At 36.1% G+C, this 27,229-nt stretch overlaps 1 protein-coding gene across 1 annotated transcript in view; it reads left to right on the forward strand.

The window, feature by feature from the left end:
* Ufsp2 (UFM1 specific peptidase 2) overlaps window positions 1–27,229 on the forward strand; it is a 245,905-nt gene that overhangs the window by 67,375 nt on the left and 151,301 nt on the right. Inside the window, exon 5 of the mRNA XM_090396020.1 lies at window positions 13,025–13,118. Within this exon, the coding sequence (XP_090252146.1) occupies window positions 13,025–13,118 (94 nt within the window). The remainder of the gene's footprint in view (window positions 1–13,024; window positions 13,119–27,229) is intronic.

Here is a 27,229-nt window from a genome sequence, read left to right on the forward strand (position 1 = left end):
AAGTGCCACTTCCACTGAGTTGTACAAGCCTTTTTTGAAAAATAAATTTCAAATCAAAATCAGCTAACACCTTTTTATTCCTTTATCAGGAGTAGGCCTTGGGCCAGCTATCTCTGATTGGCTACCAGTGGAGATTGAACTGCCCAGACAGTCTCCAAAAGCTAACTCCCTATAAGAGAATAAAAGGCATTAGCTAATTTTTTTTTTTTTTTTGATTTATATAAAATTACAACTTCTACTAAAATTCAATTATAATGAACAGCATCAAAACGCTTCATCAACCACTAACACATATCTTAATATAATAAGTTAGTACAACACAAACCCTACCATAAATTCCCCCAAAGGAGAAGAAGTACTCAACAATTCACTAACCAATCATGCATTGATCATATCAACATATGGGCTCTAATCATTATACAGAAACACAAGAAATCAACTAACAAACATTTGTAGGGCAAAATTTATGGAATATAATGACAATACAAAGCAAACACAGGCTACACTTAATTACTAACTCGAAAAAAGAAAACTTCGCCACAAAAGTTTACTAAAAAAAAAAACTTTGGTCAGGATATGAACCACAAAGAACTAGCAGACTCATTCAACTTTGCCTTCACAAACAATATCACACAACTGGAAAAAGATAATCTACCAATGAACAAAAAATTACCAACATAAAGTGAACAACAAACCATGTATTTTCCACTCATGACAAAACAGGGACTGAAGGAAATGCTCTTACAGCTAAAACCAAAGACCACTCCAGGAATAGACAAAATAAGACTTGCAGACCTTTTAACATGCTTTGAACAAATAAATCCTATTCTTCTGAGACTAGTGAACATGATATTCGACATGGGTATTATTCCATAACAACTGAAAACTGTGATAATTACACCAATTTACAAACACAGCCAAAGAAATGATACACTTCTCCAAGGTAGCTGAATAATTTGTATTTGATCATTATGAACAGTAAATACTTAATCATCTTCCTTGGAAACTTCAGTGTTCTAAACAGAATGATTTCATCGTTTGGGTAATTAGACTGTAGAAAGTCTAATTTGATAATCTAAAAGTACTTTTAGATCTGCCTCAGCAGCTTCAAAAAATTTTCCAAACTTCAGCAAATTTGGGTGTATGAGACTGCCCCAAATCTGGGAAGCATACATTTTAATATTATCAGGCCAACAGCCAAGACAACCCAATTTAGCCCACTAGGAGGCACTGTTTAGGATTCTAGACTCGATTTCTGAACGCCTTTATTCAGCCTAATTTTCTCAGTGTTAGTACCTATGTGCACATATCATTGTTTTTTGTGATCCCTGATGATGGTAATGTAACATTGTCCTGAAAAAGTAAAAGCTATGTATAACTAACATGTAAGCTTATCTACAAGAATTAGCGTTAGTCAGTTGATGCACACAGGAAGTTCTACACGCCTCAGACGATGGGATTCTCGTTCCTGACAGACTATCTTAGTACCACAGTCACGTCTCTTATACAAACAGTGTGGGTTATTTTTCCACTAATTTAAACACCTGGAATATCTCACATTTTGAGAAACGAGTTCTCAAAATGTGAGATATTTTTCCTGTTTTGATCAACACTATTGGCAATTACTAACTAGCAGCATTTTTAAATAGTTGCCTAGAATGCCTGGTGACACACACACACACACAGGACCAAGTATTTTGCATATACACTAGGTAAATGATATTTACGTACATCTACATAAAGGTTTCTAATTCAGCCGCTGATATGTGTACATCCTCCCTAATAGTTCTTGTTTTCTCTGTTTTTGAATCCTCACAACACTCAGCAAATTTAATACTCATCTTAATAGGCACAGTCAAGAACTCATTAAACCCTATCCCATCATGTTCTTAGCATTGTCATAGGTCTGAACCCCTTAAACCATCTATATCTTTTGAGACCATCCCAGAAATAACATCATGAATCCCACTACAATCTACCACACACCTATTGTAAAAGCCCACACTCAGAAACCTGCTGTCTAGTTCTTATTATCCTCCCACATAAACTCTTTCCTCTATCCAAAACCAATCTACCAAGCTTTTCATTACCACTCTTGCTCAGATGCAAACCATCCTCAGCCAAACAGCTTTTTCTTATGCCTTAAATTTATTCCATAGATCAACATACACAAGATCCTTGTTCTTGCATATCCTTGCTATCATACATTCATAATCATCATCCTTTTTCTCATCTCCCCTACTATCATACCTGGGTGATATACCAATAACTCTACCCATAGTGTGATTACCTGAAACTCCCAAATTCCATGCTGTCTCATTTACACTACACTGCAAATCATTCATTTCAGCTAGCACAATCAATCACCTGTACTACCTCCCACCACAGCTTCGGTCACTCTGCTTACTGTACTGTCTCTCAGACACACTTTCAACATCTGTTTAGATTTTACATCTTTGACAATCGAATTCCCTTCCAAATTACTGTTACAATCAGTCACCTTCAAGTTTTCACTTACTGGCACCTTTCCTCTTGCAATAGTCAGTCTCTCTTCCAATTGTTGTAACTCATTCTGGACTCACATTTCCAATAGTATGGAGCCCTAGGTCTTGTGTATGATCTAGTGCCGAAGCTATGACTCCTACATCAATTTTGACTGGGAAGCTAGGTTCAGTGGCTTGTATTATACTTCAAACACTTTGACTGGATGTGAATAACTCAGAAAGAATAGAACTTGGAATTAATATTTGACTGTCTTTGCATGCTCCTTATTCAATCAGATGAGGTTGAGTGTCTAGCAATGTTAAGAATAGGTGGCTTATCTGTAACTGAAATTAATGTAGTACATTAGTGCAGACTATCAGAAGATACAAATAAACTGTCTGTTGTCACTGCTTTTACAATTAACTGAGATTCCTCTATTTCAATTAGTGTATTTAAACAGTAATTGAAATAGATAAACTAAGAACAGTTAATTGCAATTATTTCTCAAAACTTTGAGATAGCCATGCAATCAGAGCACTTTAGATTTGGATAGTGTCAAATAGTTTCACATAGTTGTATAGTTTCAAGGAACACTATCAAATTTAAATCTGTTTGAGTGTATACGGGTTGGTTCCAGAAATCTGAAACTAATGTTAGCAGCATGTTCCAGACATATCATCTTCTAAGAATTTGGAATATGATACATCTGAACCATGCCATTGACACTATAAATACATCCCACACAAGGAAGAGGTGGTAATTTATCCTTAGTGTTGGTTAAAAAAAAAAAAAAAGACAGTTTTCAAAATGGTTTTAAGGCAGTGCATAGATTAAACTTGTGAAGAATTATCCAGTTGTGGTCTGGTTGAGGTATGAGGAATCAATTATTTTCTTTAGAGTTTACCATTTAGTCTCCAAGGTGTAGTTCTTGTTTTCATACTCTCATTTTTTGTTGACTAATATTTTTTATTTGTGTCTGCATTTCTGACACCTTTTCTCAAGCAAAGTTGAAAATTGCTTGACTTGTTTATAAAGATTTCTTACATATTTATGTATTTTTTAGTGTGATATTCATTTTATTCTGTTGAAAACTAAACAATGGTCACTTCCTGTTTCAAATGTCCTTTATACTCTTGTATCCTGAACCATTTGAAGGTATCACTGTCAGGTAACATAAAGAGTAAAGCATCTCTTTCTTTCTTATTTTGTTTTTTTTTTCATTGTGTCTTCTTTCTCTCTCTGAATTTTTTGTGTCTTTACATTGGTACTTGGTGTTAGTAATGACCACTCAGGTATGTGAACAATAATTCAGCAGGTATGTATCATTATTATTATTAGCTTTGCTGTTTTCTTTAAATTTTCCAAGACATTTCTATATGTCTGATATTCATTTTCTACTCTGCTATTTAAATCTCTAACAGTTTTCCTATTTCTTTATGTCAGCTGCCATCTGTAATGACAAAAAATGTTCTCCATTTCTTCCATAATTGAACTTTCTGTGGGACCATAAGCACAAATAAGCCTAATGGCTCATTTCTCTGACATTTCTCCACATCACTTTACTTGAAATTTCTCCCATTCCAAGAAGTTTATTTTTGTGTTAACATGATAGCTGTTTCTTCCTTTATCCGATCACTTTTGCCTGAATATAACATCTTGCGGTTATTATTTCACAGATTTTACCTGTTTTAGTATTTTTCATCTAAATAACACAAGTTATGTTGACAATGGTACTTCTCTAATTCTTCTGCCAGTTACAGTTCTTTTCCATTGATATACTGATATTTATGTTGATAGTGCCAATATTCAGCTCTATTTGATTGTGTTTGAGTTTGTTTCATCAGAGTACTTTCGCTGTTCATCTTGGCTTCATGATGAAAGCTGGGTCTTGTTTAAATGGGTCATGCCAGGAAGAGATTTTGTGGTTTAAGTTAACAGAAAATACAGTTTGGTCAGTAAGTCCAAAATTCCCATCCCATCCTCTTTCATTACTAACATGCGACACACACACACACACACACACACACACACACACACACACACACACACACACACACACACACACACACACACACACACACACACACAAAAAGGTGAGAATTGGATATTAAGTCAGAAGTGCGTGTCATTTAAGTCAGCTTTTCTCAAAGTGTGGTTCACAGCCCACTAGTGGGCTGCCAGAGAATTTTATTACTAAATAAATTATTTTCATCTTAGTTTGTAAATTTTCAGATATAGTTTGGCATATGATACATTAAGAATTCTGTTAATTAAAAAGTTTTACATAATTTGTTTAATTTTAATATAATAATATGCATAATATTGCCACAAACTGTGTGTCTGTGTGTGCGTGTATATATATATATATATATATATATATATATATATTCATTTTAATATAAACTGACTAAAAATCCGAGAATTATAACAAATTGAGATTTATTTGAAAATGCAACATGTTTCATCAGGATTGACTTCATCAGGTGTTAAGAACATAGAAAGCTATTAAAAGACACTGAAAAAAACATTCAGACACTCTAAAGCTGTACAATTATAAAGCTATAATATTCGACTGCAAATTACAGTTGAGTATGAACTTGAGCTATAGTCCATGTTAAAGTTCTATTGTTGTACACTTGTGCGTGTGTGGAACCACACGATCTCCAGTATCTGATAGTAGAGCTGAAAGAGTCAGGCAAAATTATAGCTGAGATTATTGTTTATATGAAGAGGGTCCAAGGTGATTTCTTTTGACTCGATAATGTGGCGTTCTACCTCATCATGGCAAATGTGTAGGTTTGAAGTTGTTGTCCAATTTACTTCATGTTGGTGACTTTTGATGTTCGTGTTTATTGAAAACAGGACATGGCCTGATAGGGCAGTAGCTCTGGTTCTCTTGTAAGCAATGTCTTTCTGGTGTTCCTCGAGACGTAAGAGGATAGATTTCTCCGTTTGGCCATAGTAAGGTTTTTCGCACTCACATGTGACTTAAATATATATATATATGTGTGTTAAAAATACCAAGCAATTTTAAACCTGGTTATATATATATATATATTTATGTGTGATTTTCCCAGCCATGAAAAGTTATTATAAACCTATAGTACATTTTTCACCATTGGTGGACTAAAGATTTTTTCCTCCATTTATATCAATTTCATACATATTTTTTTGTAATTTTTTTTTTATTTTTACATAGTCTGGAAACTCTGCTTGAGAGGCCAAACATGGAACTTTTTCAAGTCACTTCAGGCCTCCAATATATGGGGAGGTGGTCTCACACTGAGTGATGAAATCATCTCCCACACCTATATATCTGCACCTTGAAATCTTATAATGGGCCTAAAAATTAACACCAAAAAAAAAAAAAAAACTTATGATAATATGCAAAGATCATTTGATAACAGCTGACTTAATTCTAAATGAAAATAGAATCACTGAAAGAAAGCAGTGCCATTCTTTGAATGCAATCCTTATAAAACGGTTAGGGGCTTATAAAAGTAAAATTTAATAGAATTTTAATTGGAGGATATTAATTAACATACCTGTATAAAAGTTTGAAGGTAAAAATGGTGAAACCTTGACAATGGACTTGATTAGAGCCAAGATGGTATGGAATCAAAGCTGGTGAGCACAAGTTAAGATAATGACAACTGAGTACAGAAAATACATTATGATAAACAAGATGTAAAAATCAATTACAAGAAACTTAACACAAAAAAAAAAAAAAAAAAAGATGAATTACATAAATTTTTGATTTTAAAAGAACTGAGATAAAAAACCTGTTAATACATAGTAAGCCATCAACAAACATGATGGGTGCAGGGTGTTTCATTAAAATGTCATCAAATGAGAAAAGCCAAAAACTATGATACTGCTTTAATTACTACAAATATTCAAGATCTTCATCTACCTCTAGAATGTGTCAACAAAGAAAGCACTGAAATGGGCCTAAAAATTAACACCAAATAAAAATAAAAAAACTTATGATAATATGCAAAGATCATTTGATAACAGCTGACTTAATTCTAAATGAAAATAAAATCGAACAAGTGAACAAATTCAAATACAGTGGTATCTTGCTAATCCAAACCTCTTTACTCCGAACCCTCCACTAATCCGAATTCTGGTTTGAAAGAAAAAAGTTTTATTTATTATGTATTATTATTTTGTGTACTATTAATAATTAAGGATGTAGTGTTCTCAGTTGCTGCTGCTTGGGAAGCCATCAAACCTGAGGCAATTCGAGTGTAATGGAAAAAACTGTGGCCTTCTAGAATTTACCAAGATAAGTAGGGTGATACACAAAAAGAGGAAATTCAAAACGTGCATAATTTGGTTAAAAATATAAGTTCAGATGTTGAAATTCACAAACAGATGTTACGGAATGCATTACAGGTAGAACCGAAATCAAATTTGAAATCAAATCAGACGCTGAAAATACACTACAGAATGAATTAGAATACGATGTTGATGATAAAGAACTTGAAGAAAAAAAGTAAAACATGAAGAGGCAGTTGACAGTTTTAATATGTGTATAGAATGGGCTAAGCAGAATGATATGCCATTCCACAAAATTTGATTGCTAATGCAGCTCTGAGAAGAAGCATTCAAAAACAGTTGAGCTTCCAAGAAACAAAAAAAGATAAGTCTTTTTTACAAAGAAATAAAACTTTTTTGTGTTATTTTGTGAAACTTTTTTTGTGTTGTGTACAAGAAAGTGATATTTTTTACTCAAATTAAGTTATGTACTGAACTATGCAATTTTATTAAATCAGAATCCTCAACAATACAGATATATACAAACTAAATTTTTTACTAAATAAACTTGTATTATTTTTTAAGTTTTACATTACAGTACAGTAGCTTTTTTTTCTATCATTTACTTCATTTATTTACAGAATTGAATTGATTTACTATTAGAATCTGATTATTTTTGTCTTAAACGCTAGTTGTTGTTGTCTCTTGGGGGGAAAATTCAGTAATCCGAACTTTTTGCTAATCCGAAATTGCATGGTTTTTATCAGTTCAGATTAGCGAGATACCACTGTACCTCAATCCTGGCTAAATGAAAGTTCAGACTGGAAATAAGATCAGAATTGAAATTGCAAGGTAATCCTTTATCAACATGAAACCTATTTTATGTAACAACGACTTAAACATTGAAATTCGAGTACAAATGATGAAGTGCTACATATGGTCAAGTTTACTGTATGCAGTTAAAATAAAAAAGAAGCCTTTCAAATGTGGATATTTAGAAAGATGCTCAAGATCCCATGGACAGAAAAGGTGAAGAATGAAGAGGTATTGAGAAGAATAAATAAAAACTGAGAATTAATCGATATTGTGAAAAGAAGAAAAACTGCTTACTTAGGACATGTAATGAGGAACCATAAATATAGCATTCTCCAGGTAATGCTGGAAGGTAAAATCAATGGAAAGAGAAAACCTGGAAGAAAAAAAACATCATGGCCAGACAATATAAAAAAGTGGACTAAACTGAACACAGAGCTCTTAATCAGAGCTTCTAAAGACAGAAGTAAATTTGCAAAGGTGGTTGCTGAACTCTGTTAGGAAATAGCACTTAAAGAAGAAGAAGATCTTTGATAGGTATGAGGCTAGTGGTCAGCGCTGAGGTATATGCTTTGTTCGAGTGGATCATGGTCAGTAAAAGTTTGAGAAATGATGCCTTAAATGACCCCCCCCCCCCTTTGGACTGTTACGCTTCGGTATTTATATTAATGATAATGATATTGGGAAATGCTCGAAGAATCCAATTTGGCATCATAATGGCAAACTTGATTCTTGAAAATTCTCTGATTCTTCTAAATTTGATTATTGGAGATTCTCTGATTCTTCTGAATTTGATTATTGGAGATTCTCTGATTCTTCTAAATTTGATTATTGGAGATTCTCTGATTCTTCCAATTTGATTTAATAAGCAATATTGCATGATGATGGCAGCGTCCATAAAGATGAAATTTAGCACCCAGATTGCAAAGGTGATCAAAACCATCCAGAGTTATATGTAGGCATAAAGTGGTCATTGTGCTAGTTCCAAGGCCTTAATAATGACTCCATCTGGCTTAGAGTACTCACATATTACAAAGTACACATGAGGAACCAAAATTATCTCAGAACTGTAGAATGTAAAGTACAACCCCTGATGATGATGTGATAGACCTACAAGCTGGTAATGCGATTTTATAAGGAAAGAGAAGGTGATATCTTCCAAGTTCAATAATACCTGTCTTAATGACTCCTCTGAGAAACATCATTATAATAAAGTTGGCAAATATGTGATTTTTTGGCAAGAAAAATATAAACATCGGGTTGCACATGATATACTGCCATACTGAGCTTTTATCCAATCATTATCCACGCGGTTAGCCTAGTGGCTGTGCGCTTCGCAACCATATGACTGGGGAAGGAGTGTCCCAGGTTCGATTCTCATCGAAGACGTGAGGAATTTGAGGATCTTCCTCAGAAATAGCCAAGTTAGCTGGTCTTGGGCACGGGCAGTAGGGTTTTTTCTGCCAGTTTATCTGGTGTTTTTCATCCCGCAAGCAGGCAAACCAGCCCCATGAACACACACGGATCTAACCATAAATATTTAACCCCCCATGAGGGGGCTCAACTCGCCCCAATAGGGACAGGGGAGAAAAAAGGAGGAAACTCCATACGAATAAATAAATAAATCCAATCATTTCCAGCTATGAGCAAAAAACAGTCACTTAAAGAGTTTTGAAGGAATTACACCAATAAGCAATATTAGTAATTCCTGAACAAAGATGCATTCCTGAAGTAATACAAGAAGATGATGGTTTAGAATCTGAGATTTGTACTATTAAAAAAGACATGCAAATAGTGCAGTTAACTTCTATGAGTTAAGTGCCTCCATAACAGTTGGAAGAATATTGGATCAATGAGCCTTTCGCCTGGAAAAGACCTGAGATCTCATAATGAGCGGAATCTTTATGTGGACTTTTTTCAACTGAAGGTGAGTTTGCTGATCTCATATGGAGGTAACAGGACTTTTTTTTCTTGCTGAAACGTAAATTTTTCATCCCACATACAAGCAAATTGATTAGAGAACACTCAATCCAGATAGAAATACTATTAGTGAGCAGTAGATGGCATAAGTGACAGTTGATTATGTATTGCATTAGCAGATGGGAGATGGTGTAACAAGTGATAATAAGATGCCCCACTGTTATAAGTCCTTGGAATCTGTCATGTAATAATAATATGAGGATATGTACGTGACATTCAGAAATTATTGGATATTTTGTTTATTTTTGCATGTACAAACAAATCCTTGTTTGTTCTATGCTATTTTTAGTTCTGATAATGAAGTTTATATTAGCAAAGTGTTGTTCTGGTATACATCTTCATTAAGCAAAGTATTATGGCTGTATGTGGAAGAAAGAGGAGGGAGGGTAAAGAGGGAGAGTCATCCCTGAAAATTGAGTAGGAGTGTAGTTAACTTGTGTGGACTTTTTTTTGAGTGAGAAGTAACTAACTACTGCCCTATCTCACTCACTTCAGTTCTATCTAAAGTGATGGAGAAAACTCTCAACTCCTAATCTACCTAGAAGGTACCCAGCTATTAAGCGACCACCAATATGGATTCCGTCAAAGCTGATCAACAGGATATCTACTCTCATACATCACTCATCTTGGACAAATGCCATGGAGAGGCTTGACGCCAGCTTCCTGTCTGGGCGCACACTATGTATGATGGTAGATGGCTCCCTATCCTCTCACCATCCAACTAATGCTGAGGTCCCACAAGGTTCAGTTCTCTCACCGACCCTCTTCCTTCTATATATCAATGACCTACTTCAGTTGACCTGCAACCTAATACACAATTTTGCAGATGACAGCACATTGCGCTCTTCCCTTTCATTTGATAAACCTTACTCTACACAACTCACCTCAACCTACAGAACATCAACCACTACTGCCCTCACTTCTGATCTCCAAGCCATCCTCCAGTGGGGCTCAGATAACCTCGTCAACTTCAACTCTAGTAAAACCCAGTTCTGTCTTATTTCTCACAAAAAAGAACCATTTCCCCCAGCATTTTTTTTTATTACACTCTTCCAGACAAGATGAGATTTCTCTTCTCGGAATTACCCTGGCGTCAAGCCTCTCCTGGCATAAACACACACCACAACCATTGGAGGGAGAGTCATCCCTGAAAATTGAGTAGGAGTGTAGTTAACTTGTGTGGACTTTTTTTTGAGTGAGAAGTAACTAACTACTTCACCTCTAAACAGCTGTTACCATTATACAAATCACAAATCTGCCCAGCTATCGAATACTGCTCTCACATTTGGAGTGGGGCTCCTAAAAGCTCCCTCAGAATGCTTGACTCAATACAGAGGAGAGCAATTAGACTGATAAATGATCCACCTCTCACCAACTCGCTCCCCTCACTTTCATATAGATGCTTGGTCTCTGCAATTTGTATATTCTACAAATATTTCCATGGGAAATGTTCATCTGAAACAGCGTTAATAATTCCCTCACTCTGTACTAAGCCCATTGGAACACATACAGCTGCCACCCAACATCCTTTCACAGTACACCTTGAAACCCACAGAACAAGTTTCTTTTCCTCCTCCTTCATCCCTGCTACTGCAGTACTATGGAACAGTCTTCCCCCTCACATATTACCCAAGGAATACAACATATAGGCTTTTAAATCAAATGTAAACAAGTTTCTCCTTTCCCAACCTACCACCCATATATGGTACTAATGTACTGTAGGTTAACCAGCCAACCTCTCGTATATGGACCCAACATAAAAAAAAAAAAAAAAAGTGAAATGCATTGCCATTGTAATGGTGTGTTCATTATTTTTGAATAGGTTTAAGGATTTGGGGTGACTGGTACATTCTCATCAGAGAATGTACCAGTCTCATCAGAGAATACCCCTGAGACTCCCTAAAGGCACCTGCATAATAATAGAAAATCATGTCTTTATAAGTCTCAGCATAATTACATAAAAGCTAATCCTGGTCTTCTAATAATAGCTACTGACCTGAATATGTTATGTACTAACAAAAATTGACAGTATGGAATTCTACAGCAGAGATATAGTACTATGTCTTTCATCATGTTGTTGTTGATATAGAGTCTTTTCATGTCTGTTCTAGTGGTGTTACAACTGTGTAACATCACTACAATAGATGAGTTTTAATAATGGCAAACCGTGAGCACACATATAAATACAAAATTAATAACAGAAAAACTCATGTAAAAAGATTATTTAATAGCATAATTTTCGCCTGTGTGTCACAGGCATCTTCAGTACATTTTAAGCTCAAGTTTAATTTGAGTTTAAAATGTACTGAAGATGCCTGTGACACACAGGTGAAAATTATACTATTAAATAATCTTTTTACGTGAGTTTTTCCGTTATTAATTTTGTATTTACAATAGATGAATTCTAATGGTGTTATTCAGTTTGCTGTTCAGAACCACAATTTGGTTCTAATTTGATTTTAACTACAAAATTTTGTTCATTCTATGGATGCTCTAACTGTTCCATAATATATATTTTCCTCTTGCCACTAGATCACTCATTCTGTTTGATAGCATGATCACTCTAACCCAGGGGTCGCCAAACTTCTTTGACCGTCAACCCCTTCAAGAGTTTCTTGACTTTTTATCGACCCCCTCTATTTTACTATTACGTAATTATGACAGTACAAGCAAAAAAAAGATGCTTATGTGAGTTTTTAGATTTTTTATTTTATAGTTACAGTGTTTCTTGTATGTATAATATACTATATATTATTATATTGGCTTAACATCAAAGGGATATGTGTGTTTTTTTTGACGTCCTTATTAACATTACATATTTGATAGGAGGGATAAATAATATATAAAATATAAAATTTAATTTAGATAACAAAATAATAATAATACAATCTTCCTATAGGTATATATAGGATGTACCATGGGCGGGAACCACGGACATCCTTTTATTGGTAAATACGTCATTTTGGCCTCCGTAACTATTTTCATGACTCCATCATACAGGTCCTATTCATGTCACTGTTCCCACGATTCACTCTTAATTGCGTTGTCATTCAGGATGGAGGTAATCCAAGTTAACCGAATTAAATATTACCCATACAATGATGTCTTATATTTTTCTATCAACCCCTGAGCCTGAATCGACCCCTTTGGCGACCACTGCTCTAACCAGTTGATGGTTCTGGGTAATATAATGATTATATTTATATGTCATGCTTCAGAATTTTTTTTTTCCAAAAAAGAAGTTGTAAACAAATTTATAACCCTGGAACACTGTTGCATAAAATGACTTGCATTTAAAATGAAATTACTTGTAGAGAGGAGAGAATAATACAAAAAATCCTACTCCTGTACCAAAAAATTCTGCTGCTAAAAATATTTGAGCAGTTTTCATATAGTTTTGAAAACATTTTCAGAGTTGATGTTTCCATTATTTTCAGTTTAAAATTGTATTATACTGGCAAATATTCATTTGTTTCATTTTATACAGAATATACTGAATTTTGATATATTGGTACAAACTACTGGCAGTGCTGCAGTGGAAAACAGTGTTGAACACACATTAGTAATTCACCATCAGAGGCGTAAGTATGATATTTTATAAATGAGTTTTCTTAGTTTTATGCATTTGCATTTAACCAGGTTGCAAGGAAATTTCAAAATGCATAAAAACTAACATTAAGTGTGGGTGTGTGTGCATGCACACACACACACAGAATTTTTAGAAGTCAAGTCTCAGTGAACACTTAAAAAATAAATTGCATTTCAAATTGAAAAAAAAATCATATAGCCTCCATTTGAAATTACATTAATTTCTAGCTGCTCATGTTATAAACTAAGGGATGGCAACCTTTCAAGGAAGATGTTTTCTTTTTCACTTTCCTAGTTTTATTTTTCCCAAAAATATTTTCCTACTCAATTTTCAGCTATGACTCTCCCCCCCCTCCTCTTTCTTCCATATACAACCATAATACTTTGCGTAATGAAGGTGTATACCAGAAATCACTTTGCTAACAGAAACTTCATTATCAGAACTAAAAATAGCATAGAACAAACAAAGATTTGTTTGTACATGCAGAAACATTCTGATAAGAAATTTATTGAAAACAAAAACATAAAAGAGAATCAAAGAAAACAAATGATGAACACTTATTGCTAGTTAAAATTTAGTCATTATCAGAACTAAAAATATCATAGAACAAACAAGGATTTGTTTGTACATGCAGAAATAAACATTCTGATAAGAAATTTATTGAAAACAAAAACATAAAAGAGAATCAAAATCAAAGAAAACAAATGATGAACACTTATTGCTAGTTGAAATTCAAAATTAGGTAATAATGAAACATGTGAGAACTAAACACTAATTTGTTTGCATTTGAAAATTTTTTTTTTCTCCCAAATATGAATCTAACAATGTTTTATATTTTTCGAATGCTTATGTAACATCACTTTATAACACTTTGGTACTTCTTTCTGTAAATTTCTCTTCATTAAACAACTTCGTTTGTGTCAGGATCATTTTCTGCTAACACACTTCTGATACATGATTCATCTGATTTAAACACTTGAATAAGACTTTCTTCTTAAAGACCTCTCTGAAAGAATAAAGAATTTGTCATTGATGAAGGAATTATTATCATCATCATCATCAGACCTCTGTGGGGTCAAAAGACTCATTGTGGAAAGTTCCACAATGAGTTTTTTGATCCCCACAGAGTCTGATGATGATAATAATAAGTGCATGCCTAAATGCATTTATTATTATCATCAGTTTCAGGCAGTACATTCCAATCAGCCACTAATCTCTATGCCAAAAAAGAACTTTTTATCTTCCTGCTCACACACTCTTTATACAGCTTCCATTCTGTAAAAAAGAAACATTCTAAAAAAAAAATCTTATCCACATTAATCTGGTAATAACCCCCCCCCCCTCCCTCCTCCTGCTATACACGCAACTCTGAAAACTGCATTTCACAACATTCTAGTGAGAGAGAGAGAGAGAGACCAGAACCACCTTAGTCAGTTGTCCCCAGATCCTTTTCATAATTTTGAAAACAAAGTAATGAAAGCTGAGCGCAGTAATCCATATGTAGCCTGATCAAGGCCTTATACAATAAAATGATAACAGCCTTACTTCTACACATAAGTGTCTTAAGTATCATCTGCATCTTTGCCATAATCTGCAATGCTATTGTTACAATTTTAGCAATGTATCCCCAAAATTTTAGGTCCTTATTCACCATCACCCCCCCCCCCCCCCCCCCAATCCTTTGGTTTGCTGTTACTGAAGTTTTTTTCTTTCATTGGTAACAGATAGCAGAAGAAGAGACCAGCTGTGCATGTTGCAGGCATAAGCGTGCAGTATTCAATTCCATGAGCAGATTAAGCAGAAATTAGAAATATGAATGAGATAATGAAGGATATCAGAGTAAAGAGTGAGATAAAGGTTGCAAAAGAGAGTGATAAGTGGTATAAGAAAGTATTAAAATAGATATATTACTAATTAGGATAGGTAAAAACTAGGAGGATGGATAGAATTGTACAGTATTATGCAGTATTTAGTTCAACAGTACACTTCTACTAAGATATCCCCTCCTGCTGTATGCACTGCATCTTTTCTTCTCGATTTTTTTAAACCCCACATTTTGCAACACTGAACTGATAACTCCACTTTCTTTCCCATTCACCAAATCTCTTCAAGTCCTCTTTCAAACCTACATCTGCTCTATTCATAGTTCTTCCCAACTTTGTATCACCTGCAGTCAACTGCATATCATGATTCAAACTTTTCCCAATATTATTAATAAAGAAGTTAAACAGCTATATCCCTGAAACAAGTCCTTGGGGCACACTACTGGTGATTTCCTCTTCTGGGATATTATTCTCCCATATGCAACTTGCTGATACCTATCAGACAGCCAGTCATCAGTCCAGCTGACTGATTTGCTACCATTCCCATCCATTCCAGTTTAATTACCAGCTTGTCATTTTGCAGTCTCTCAAATGTCCTCGAACAATCTAAATGTACCACTGTGTGTGCATTTCTTCTATCCAGTGCATCTGCCATCTTGTTATAATAAGTAAGAGATTGCTGAAATGCAATCTTCATTTGGCTAACCCATGCTGTCCATCAGAGAGAATGCTGCTATTTTCAATACACTATTCTGAATCTTGGTCCTCGCTAACACTTCAACCACTATTCCAGACACAAGATCATCCTATAATTGGAAGCTTCGATTTCACAAAGCAATCATCTCCTTTGTGAAATCGAACAATGTTTCCTTTGTTAGTTGTCTTAAACATTGAGGAAGGAATTGTTATTATCATCAGACCTCTATAGGTTTGAAAGATTCCTTGTGGAAAAAAGTCCTCAGTAATGATTTGAACTCCCTGGAGCATTCCTTAAAAATGCATAGTGATTATTCATAAAGACCTACAGCCTTATTTAACATTAAATTTACTCACTTCCCTATACATCTCCTGATCATTCATCATCAGTTCCTCTTTATCCTCATTTCAAGATATAGCTTCAAGCTGTCTCCTGAGTTTTCATAATCATCAGTTTGTTATAGTTTTGCATATATTTCTTTCTCACACAAGTTCTCATATGACTGGCCACCACACAGTTGATTACTTTGTGGTCATTCTTACCAGTAGAGAAAGACTCAATACCCCCCCCCCCCCATTGTAATAACATTTTCTGATGAAATTATCAAAATCTAAGAACTTGATTCTCATGTTCCTTCTGCTATATACTGCCTAAGATAGTTGTCTTTTAAAAAAATCAAGAAATCCATTTTGCTTGCCCTCAGATGATATCTCTTCAATCCAGTGTATATTACTATAATTAAAATCACCTGGGGTGCTTAAGGGTCAAAGCTGTATAACTGAGAGGAGACCTCCACATAGCCTTTAAAGGAATGCAGAGAACCGACCAGGGCTTCTGACCTAATGTTCAATCCTCAACTTCTCATGGTGCACCCTGTTGGGTATCTACTTTGATACTGAACGAACGAGGATGGGCTGGCAATTTGGGATTTAGCCAACCAAATTGTATTCTTATTGGTTAAACCAAAATATAGAATGATGGTACAACATGACAAAATTTCATGCCGGCTGGGGCGTCGCCCGGTTAAACAAGGCCCCCGTTGTTTTCGCCAGGGAACCAGGGCGAACAGCGAAAAGTCAGCTACTGGAACAAATCTGAAAACAAACCCCAACTCAACATCACCAGAGTTAAAGATCGGTACTATCAACATAAGAAGCCTGAAGGGCAAAGAAATGGAGCTAGCTGAGGAATTAGATAAGTACCAGATCGACATAATAGGGGTCACTGAAACAAAAAAAGACCAAACCTGGTGAGATCTTTCTGAGCAATAAATACAAAATGTTATATTCAGCAATGACAATCAAGGAAAAGAAGGAGTAGCCATAGTATTCAACACAAAATACGAGGCTAATCTTCTTGAATGGCAGTCAGTCTCAAGTAGAGTAATGTGGGCAAATATGAGAATGGGGAACTGGACAATGAGACTTATTTGTGCCTATGGTCCCACAGAAGGTTCTACTAAGGTAGAAGTGGAGGAATTTTTTGAGGCTTTAGAAAACGCAACTGACACAATGAAAAAGGAAGAGTTGGTCCTTATTGGGGATCTAAATAGCAGAGTAGGAAATGATTGTGAGACATACAAAAATGTTTTGGAAAAATTTGGAGAAAAGAGCAAAGCTAATAATAATGGCAAATATCTGTTGGATTTCTGTTCAGGACATGGACTGGTTATTACTAACACCATGTTCCAACATAAAAATGTGCACAAATTCACATGGAGAGAAGAGGCTAGGAATAAGAAAAGTCTCATTGACTATGTTATTGTTGATAGTGATGTTTTCTCCCTGGTGCAGGACACCAGAGTGTACAGAGGATTTGAAATTGGAAGTGATCACTATTTAGTCTTGAGCAGGATAAAATTGAATTTCATATTGAAAAGAATAACATGTAAGAAAGTTTTAAAGCGAATAAAAGTTGAGCAGCTCTCAGATGCGAACTGTAGACTAAAATACAGAAAGATTATTGAAAAGAAAATGAAAGAGTTTGAGAACAGGAATCAAACTTTGGAGATTCAGTGGCAAACTCTGAAGAAAACATTGATTGATTCTGCCAGAGAGGCATGTGGTGAGGTTGTGTGCAAGGATAAAAAAATCAGAACTCCCTGGTGGACACAGGAAGTTAAAGAGGCAGTGAAGGATAAGAAGAAAGCATATCAAAAGTTCCTGGCAAATAAGTCAGCTTTTACTCTTACAGAATACAGAGACAAATGTAAGAAAGCTAAACAGTGTGTAAAACTAGCTAAACAAAAGTCATGGGAGGACTTTGGCAAGAATATAGAAAATAAATATCAAGAAGGTGGCAAAATATTCTGGAGGTTGTTGAAGAAGCTTAGGAATGGAGGAAAGAGTGCTGTAAAAGGAGTTAGAGATGATAAAGGTGACATGAAAACAGGAGAAAAAGATATCCTTGAAGTATGGAGTAATTACTTTGAAAAACTGCTAAATGAAACAAGCAGTGATGACAGCACAGTGGTAAAAAACACTGACCAGGCATGCAGTCAGGAATACATATCCATACTTGAAGTAGAACAAGCCATCAAATGCTTGAAATGTTGAAAGGCAGCAGGAGTAGATGATATTCAACCAGAAATGCTGAAGTATGGTGGCATAAAAGTCTTACATAGGCTGCACTGCATAGTTCAGAAAGCCTGGACAGAGGGACGAATTCCCGATGATTGGAGTAGAGCTCTCATAGTACCCATATATAAAAAGGGAAATAAAACTGAATGTGAAAATTACAGAGGTATTTCCCTACTGAGTGTTCCTGGCAAGATCTATGCAGCATACTTGAGAAACGGTTGAGAAGAATTGTGGAAGAAAAGCTTGGTGAAGAACAAGCTGGATTCAGGCCAAACAGAGCTGTCAGGATCAGATCTTCACTTTACGACAAATAGTCGAGAAAGCATGGGAATATAACAAAGATCTGTATTTAAGTTTTGTCGATTTGGAAAAGGCATATGACAAGGTGCCAAGAGAGAAGCTATTCAATACACTGCAGTTATATGGTGTCAATGGGGCATTATATCAAGCAATACTTAGTCTTTATTTGAGTTGTAAGTCAGCAGTTAGAATTGAAGGAAGTATAGGAAGGTGGTTTAATATTAAATCTGGTGTGAGACAAGGATGTACATTATCCCCTCTGTTATTCATTATCTATATGGGCCACATTATGAAGGAATGTGGTATTAAATCTGATATCAAAATTGGATATGTTAATGTCAGCTCTTTGCTTTATGCGGATGATGTTATACTTCTAAATAAATCTGTTACAAGTCTGCAAGATTCTCTGACTAAATTGAATAGCTGTTGTAATAGATATGGTATGAAGGTCAGCAATAAAAAGACAAAGATAATGAAAATAGGCAGAATCATTGAAAATGTCAACTTGTTGTGAATGGAGAACCTGTGGAACAAGTAAAACATTTCAGCTACTTAGGCATGATTTTTAGTGAAGATGGTAAATTAAATATAGAAATAGACAACAGAATCAGCAAAGCTGGTATGGTGGGAAGTCAATTGAATAAATTCATATGGAATAAGAAAGAAATTAGTCGGAACACTAAATTAGCTGTATACAAGACAGTGTTCAAACCAGTTTTAACTTATGGATCTGAGAGCTGGGTCAGAAGTAAAACACTTGACCAAAGACTAGAAACCGCAGATATGAGAGTCCTGAGAAAGATTAGAGGCGTGAACAGATGGCAGCAATGGCAATATCATATTAAAAATGAGGATATTAGGAAAGAACTTGACATTGTGAGCATCCAGGAATGCGTTAGCAGAGCTAATCTCAGGTGGTATGGTCACTTAAATAGAATGGGAGAGGAAAGATTAGCAAAACAAGTGTTCCAGGTTGGCAGGAAAACGACCCAGAGGAAGACCAAGATATAGGTGGATTGATGCGGTACAAAGTGCCTTAGACGATAGAAATATAAGATCTGATAATGTTGGAGTCTTGACAACTAACAGACTGATTTGGAGGAAAATTGTAGATAGGAAGTTAGTAATGATGTAATTTTTTCATGTAGTACTGTCATATCCTGTACACCCCTTTGGGGGTACATGGCAGGAATTTGATGATGATGATTAAAATCACCTATAATAATCACCCTTTTTTTAATTGCTAGGCTAATTTTCATATAGATTTCCTTTTGGCTGGCCTACACATCACCAGGTGTAGGCCAGTCAACTAAATATTTCATTCTGTTCACCCCTACTTCAAAACCACTGCCGTATTTGCCCCTTGCATCTTTAACTTGGATGGACATAACTGCTCTACTACTATGAACAGCACTTCTTCTCCCTTTCTGCCCTGTCAGTCTTTACAAAAAACATCATATTCTTCCATCTCTGTTCATGAGGATGATATCCATATTTGCATGTTGTCCTCATCTTACCCTGTTTCACTTAATTTTGGCAGTTATTAGATGAATGAACTCAATCAGTGATCATCCTATAATTGGAAGCTTTATCATCTCCTTTGTGAAATCAGTTTGTTCCCCTTATTATTGCTGGTATTTGTAAACAAACTTAATAGCTCATTCCTGGTTCTGTAACACCCCATCTCAACCATTCATTTATCGCCACTGATCTTACAACCTTTCCCAAACACTCTTCCCACATCTTAAACCATCTTATTCCATTCCTGTCTACTTACACATTCACTTCTGCTTCCAGTATGCACACTTCTCAAGCAGTAATTCTCTGTCTGCCCTGACTTTCCCCATATAACTGTCTTGACTACCTTTCTGCTCTCCCTCCACCCTCCACACACACTTCACTCATGCTTCTCACCTCTCCATTCACACAAGCTCTCTTTCCTACCCGCCCTACTTTTCTTCTGTTACTTCCTCAGATCTTCTAGTCACTGCTGTAATTACTCTCCCTTCCACAATAGCCTGTTCTGTTGACTCACACCAAAACTATTTAAATGCAGACCCTCTCTCTCTCTCATAGAGCCACTCTTGAATCATTCATTACTTCTTTTACATGGCCATCTTTCATTCTATTTTCTCTCACTTTTCAAGTATATCTACTATTATTATTACAGGCTACTCCATGGAGTCCTTAGACTCATCGAGGGAGGTCCTAAACATCATGCCAAGCACTATCAAACATTTGTGCAGTATCTATCATACTTTGCTTTGAACTTATTCACAGTGGCACCCACTCATTCATTCACAATGTTTGGGAGTTGCCACAACAGACTCTGGCAACCTATTCACTTATTTACTACTCTTCAAGCAAAAAATCTAGTTTTAACACCCTTGCTAATGGCACTCTTGCTCAGTTTCCAAGGATTGCCACAGTTCTCCCGTCACCAGACGGGAGAACTGTGGCAGAAATTTCCTCTCAATTAATCTTCAGTAATTTGTATATCTCAATCATATCACCCCTTTTCCACCTGTCAACCAATTTCTGTAACCCACAAATTTTCAACCTGTTCTCGTAAAGTTCATTCCATAGACCTGATACTATCTTGGTCATTCGCCTCTTCCTCGTTGCCAGGAAACCCAAGTGACCAAATCTGTGCATAGTAGTCAAGATGGGATCTTATCAAGGCTTGATAAAGAGGAATAATAACCTACTTGTCTCTGCTCGTCAAAGTATTCTTCAGTAACCAAGTAATCCATTGAGCTTGCTTTAGCCACTTTTGCTATGTGACCTATACACTGATACTCCCAAATCTCTGGCTTCGTCAATTTCCTGGAGTACAGTTCCATCAATGTGGTATGCAGCTGGTAATCTTTTCACCCCAAAATGCATAACTTTGCACTTTGACACATTAAACTGATATCCATTCTCCTTTTCCCAGACTGCCATTCTATCCGAATCATCCTGAAAAATTTATTATCATCTGTAATAACTATTGCTCTACCCAGTTTTACATCATCGGCAAACAACTGAACAGTTTTGCTCAGATCCTTTCTTATATCATTAATGTGCAAATTAAACTGTAATGGTCCAAGAACAGAACCTTGTGGTGTGCCACTTGTTACAGGCCTTCTTCTGCGCTCTGCTTCAAAAGTAAACTACTCTCTCTCTCTCTCTCTCTCACATCTTTCCATCACCAACATCTCTTCCTCCACACCATCCTTACATCCATCCCCATGTGCTGCAGAAGAAGGCCTGTGGAAAGTGGCACACCACTTGTCACAGGCCTTCTTCTGTGTCAATGTGGTATCCTGTCAAAGGATACCACACAGACACAGAAGATTTAGGATACCACAATTAGTATTGTGGAATTGTGGTATCCTTTGACAGGATACCACAATTCCATGTGGTATCCTGTCAAAGGCTTTTGCAAAGTCCAGCATTATCACTGTAAACCTATATCCAACTCTGCTGTCAGTGTATTATAAAACATGAGCAAGTAATATAATTCTGCTATTTTGACTGATTTAGTTACCTCCCTACCATCAGCATTCATTAAAATGATGTTTGGGATTATCTTTGGCTTGCATTATTAATTTCCTTTCATACTGGTGGAACTATAAGGGGGAGGAGTGATTATGAAGAGCTCAGGAGACAGCTTAGGGGATTTTCAAACACTATCTAGTAGATACAATGTCTAAATGTATTCCAAGGATGAGAAGGTTAAATAAGGTAGGTGTGAAATGGATGAATAAAGAAATTAAGCATGCGATACAAGAAAAAGGGCATTACAGAGGCAGCATAAGAGAAGTGGAAATACCCAAATTCCATGAGGATTACAAAAATCAGGCAAAGCAGGTAACTTGGTTGGTGAGGTAGCTAAAGTGAGGTATGAACAGCAGTTAGCTAATGAAACCAAAAAGAATCCTAAGGAGTTCTTTCTATATGTAGCCAGCAAAAGAAAGAATGATTATGGAAGGATGACATTAATTGGAGAAAATGGTATAAAGACAGCTGTTGTGGAAGGTGTGGTGGAGATATTTAATGAGTAGTTCATAAAGGTCTTTCAATCTTGTGAATGTGACTTCAGGAGAGATTGAGAGCAGTTGATGATGGGTAAGAGAGAGACTGACTGTAAGTGAGTAAGAGGTGTATGGAGAGTTGAGCAAACTAGATGTAAATAAGGCTGTGGGACTTGATAATATATCACCATGTATTCTGAAGGAATGTGCCAGGGAGTTGATGCCAGCCTTGACATATTTTTTTAATACAAGTCTTGCATTGGGTCAAGTTCCTAAGGAGGGCAAGATTGTGCCACTTCATAAAGGAGGTGATAGAACTCAAGCATCGAACTATAAACCTACCTATTTGTGTGTCAGGTGTTGTAGTTAAGTTGTTGGAGAAAATTTTGAGAACTGGAATCCAGAATTGGGTTGACAACAATGGTATCTTTGATGGACAGCAGGGATTTGCTTAAAGGGAGGTCATGTTTTAGTAATCTACTTACTTATTACAATAAGGTGACTGCTTCCTTGGACAGAGGAGAAGGATACACAGTAATATACTTAGATTTCGCAAAGGCTTTTGATAGATTACCGCATGATAAGTTGATAGTCAAACTGGAGTTGATGGGGTTGGATATTAGATTGGTGCATTGGATTGGAGACTGTCTATCTGATAGGTATCAACAAATTGTGTATGGAGGAGCGATATCCAGGAAAAGGAAAGTTACTAGTGGTGTGCCTCAGCAGGGGTCTGTTTTAGGGCCATTACTGTTTAACTTGTATATTAATGATATTGGTGAAGATTTGGATGGAGATATTCAATTGTTTGCAGATGATGCAGAGTTGGGATGAACCATGAAGAGTAGCAAAGATGTTATGGCCTTACAAGAAGACTTGAATAAATTGAGTGATTGGGCACAGGAATGGAGTTGTGAGTTCAATGTTGCAAAATGTAAGGTTTTAAAATTTGGAAAATAAAAATGGTATGCAGAATTTATGTTTGGTGAGGATATATTGTCAGAGGTGGAGGAAATAAGAGATATGGGGGTAATAGTGGATAAATTTATAGGACACATGGCCAAAATTGTGAAGAACACAAAGGCTTCTGGGAATGATGCGGAGGGCACTGACTTGTAGAAGGAGGAAGATTCTTGTTCTGTTGTATAAGGCTTTGATTAGGCCACACATGGACTGTTGTGCCCAGATTTGGTCACCTGGTTTTCAGAAGGATGAAGAGATGTTGAAAAATGTCCACAGGTTACTGACTAAGGTAGTTTCTAACCTCTGGAATGTCAAGTATGAGGAAAGATTGAGAACATGCAATTTGCATGTTCTGGTGGACAGGAGGAAGAGGGGAGATATGATAGAGACCTACAAGTTAGTAAGGGGTTGTTATAGGATCAATGATGGAGAGGTTCTACGGAAAATAGTGGGAGATGAGGGGAGAACCAGAGGTCATCCCTGGAAAGTGTATAAAGATGGTGTGAGTAGGGGAGTGAGAAGCAGGTTTTTTTCATGCAGATTTGTGAATGATTGGAATGCCTTGCCCGAGAGTGTGGTGTCTGCAGAGAATTTGAGTGTGTTCAAAGCATGGTTATGATGAGCTGTGTGTATGATAAAAGGACCTCCCAGATGAGTCTTTATCTCCATGGGGGTCTTGAGTAGTAGTAATAATAATAATAATTTTTCTTAGCCTCTCTTCAAGTATGCTTCCATGAATGTTACAGCTTTCAGTAGGTTAATTACTCAGTAATTCTCATTTTTAGTTTTATTTCCCTGTTTTTCTATATAAGTGGATACGATGAGAGCTCTAATCCAATAATTCAATATTTGACCTTCTAACCATGCTTTCTGAATTATATACAAAACTTTTATACTTCCATGTTTCTTTGACTTCCTGAGTTCACCATGGAGTTCTGATTTTTCTTTCCTTGTAGATAACTTTTCTATAGCTCTGGCTGAATTAATCACTGTTTTCTTCAATCTACCACTGAGTCTTCCAGGTTTGATTCTTGTTTACAACAAAAGTTAAATTTTTTCTTGAATAATATATGTATTCTTGAGTCTAAAGTTCACCTCTGAAACCTGCTTGATTTTCTTTCTAAAACTTTCTTTTATATTTTACTTTTCAATATGATATTAATTTATATCCTCCCCAAAATTAAATAGTGATCACGTCCTTTTTTTCAACTTCTCTGTATAGTCTCGTGTCCTGAACCACAGAAAAACACGTCTTCTGTGTGTTTTCTCATACATAAATTTGTGCAGATCTTTGTGTCGGTACATGGTATTAGTAAATTAGGGTTGTCTGTGTCCTGGAGAGAAATTCAGCAGGTGCTTACCAAGATTATTAGCTTACTATTTTCTCCAATTTTTCCCCAAACATATTTCAATGTATCTGGTATTTAGTTCCTATTCTGCTGTTTAGATTTCCAACAAGGATCAACTTTTCCTTTTTTTTGTTTATGTCAGCAGGTTTTTTTTCATGTTGTGAATTGGAATGCCTTGCTTGAGAGTGTGGTGTCTGCAGAGAACTTGTGTGTGTTTAAAGCACGGTATAATGAGTTGTATGTATGATGAAAGGACCTCTCAGATGAGTCTTTGACTCTGTGGGGTCTTGGATAATAATAATAATAATAATAATAATACTCTGCTTTTGCCTTTTTTACCACACTGGTGACCAGCAGGCCCATGAGCTTGTGCTCATGGGCCTGCTGGTCACTTTTCTCAGTGAATTCCCTTTTTTTTTTTTAATTTTTTTTTATAGCTCCAGCATAATGATTATATTCATCCATTTAACTCCCACCTGATTTACTCTCCTGACTCTAGGTATGTCTGTCATTCCTTCCCTCAAATATTCCTTTACTACTTTCCATGCACTAGCATGGAAAGTAGTAAAGGAATGCTTGAAGGAGGGAATGCTTGTCATACTTACCATCTCTGTAATTCAATTTATATACCCACTCTTAACTGAAAATTTCACACATTTAGCCACCTCCCAGGTCAAGACCATATAATCACTCTCACCAGTTGGTGACAACGTGGGCACATTGACAAATTCTTAGATGCAGTTACTAGATCTAGCAATCTCACATCCCAAGTATATTCCATCACATGCTGTCTCAGGTAATTATTTCTTAGTAACTGCATAAATTCCATTTCCTTCTTCCCACGTGTTGTCTCCCCCTCCTCCTCCTTCCAGTTTATGTTCCCATAGTTGAAATCTCTCATAATAATCACCAGTCCTGCACTCATTGAGCTTATTTGTCAATGCTTATTATCCCCCTTATCTATAAAAACATCCAACTGTATAATTTGTTCTGCTGGCCTCTGTCTCACATCAGGTAGCCTGAAATGTGCTATTTTCACTTGCCTGCAATTGAACTTCTACTCTCTTTGGTTGCGGTTTATTGGCTATCATCAATAACATTCCTCCTCCTCTCCCCATATTCTTTTCTCTCTATCCTCCCTGACCATACTACACCCTTCACTTCTATCCCTCTAACCATATCATCTTCTGTCTGCCATGTCTACATGCCAATATCTTTTGGCCAGGATGAACTAACCAATGCCAAACCCCCCCCCCCCTTGTTACAGATACCCCTTCCATTGGTATACATAAAGTGCAAAGGTTCCTTATGCCCACTGCTATCCTGACACTTTATATTAACTATCCCATTCGGGTTTGTTACCAGTGGTACTAACTTAGGCATTGTATGCACATTCTTACGCTCAACTGCTTCACTGATATCTGCATATCCACTCAACAGCTTCTCCTGTAAAATCTCTAGTTTACCTGGTTTTGCACATCTACTTTCACTTCATTCAACAACACTTTTTCCAATGAATACTCTGAATACCAAATCCATTCAGATGCAAACCATCCTTCTTGTATAAGTCCTTTTGCCGTCAAACTCATGCCACGCATCCACAAATTCCACACTGTTCCTCCTGTATAACCTACACATCCAGTCATTCACTATTATGGTCTTCCTCCTCAGTTCTACTCTGTCATACCTTGGCAACAGGCTCACTATCTTAACTTTCTCACTCTTTTCTTTTGCTACTTCCATTAATTCTTTCATGTCCTTCCTCATGTCATACTTTTCTCCTTTTAAATCATTCATTCCAGCCAAAATGATCAACTCTTTCACTTTATCCTTTTGTACTCTAATAGCCTCACTAACATCCTTAATTTTTGCACCCTGTGAAGCATGATTTTGTCATTCTCTCACCATTCGCACCTCTTATGATAGAATCAGTGTACAAGACTTGCTCCTGGAATTTTCATTCTCTCTTAGTCAAGCATTCCTTTCTCTTTTCTTGCGCTACTTTCTTTCTGGTATCAGATGACCCACTCGCCAGATGTTTCTGCATTTGTTGCAGCTCTCACTTTCTCCTGTGTATCACAATGTAAAACGATCATCTCCCTCATTACGGCCAACTTTTCATTCTTTACATCTGTCTTACTACTGTTCTTTCGATCAACACTTTTGCTCTCTCTCTCTCTCTCTCTCTCTCACACAGATTCATGTGACTTTTAACCCCTTAACCCCTGTTTTAATCTTATCTGCTGTTACACCGTCATAGGCATATTCATGTATATTCTCTGTTCCATACACCACTTTAATCTCACTATTTTGACCCTCGCTTTCATAGCATTTTTGGCACACTTTCACAGCACTTTTCACTTTCAAACCAAATTC

This window comes from Typopeltis vanoorti, chromosome 7 (assembly GCF_054136105.1).
Source record: "Typopeltis vanoorti isolate ZY-2024b chromosome 7, IOZ_Tvanoo_1.0, whole genome shotgun sequence".
NCBI classification, from domain to species: Eukaryota; Metazoa; Arthropoda; class Arachnida; order Uropygi; family Thelyphonidae; genus Typopeltis; species Typopeltis vanoorti.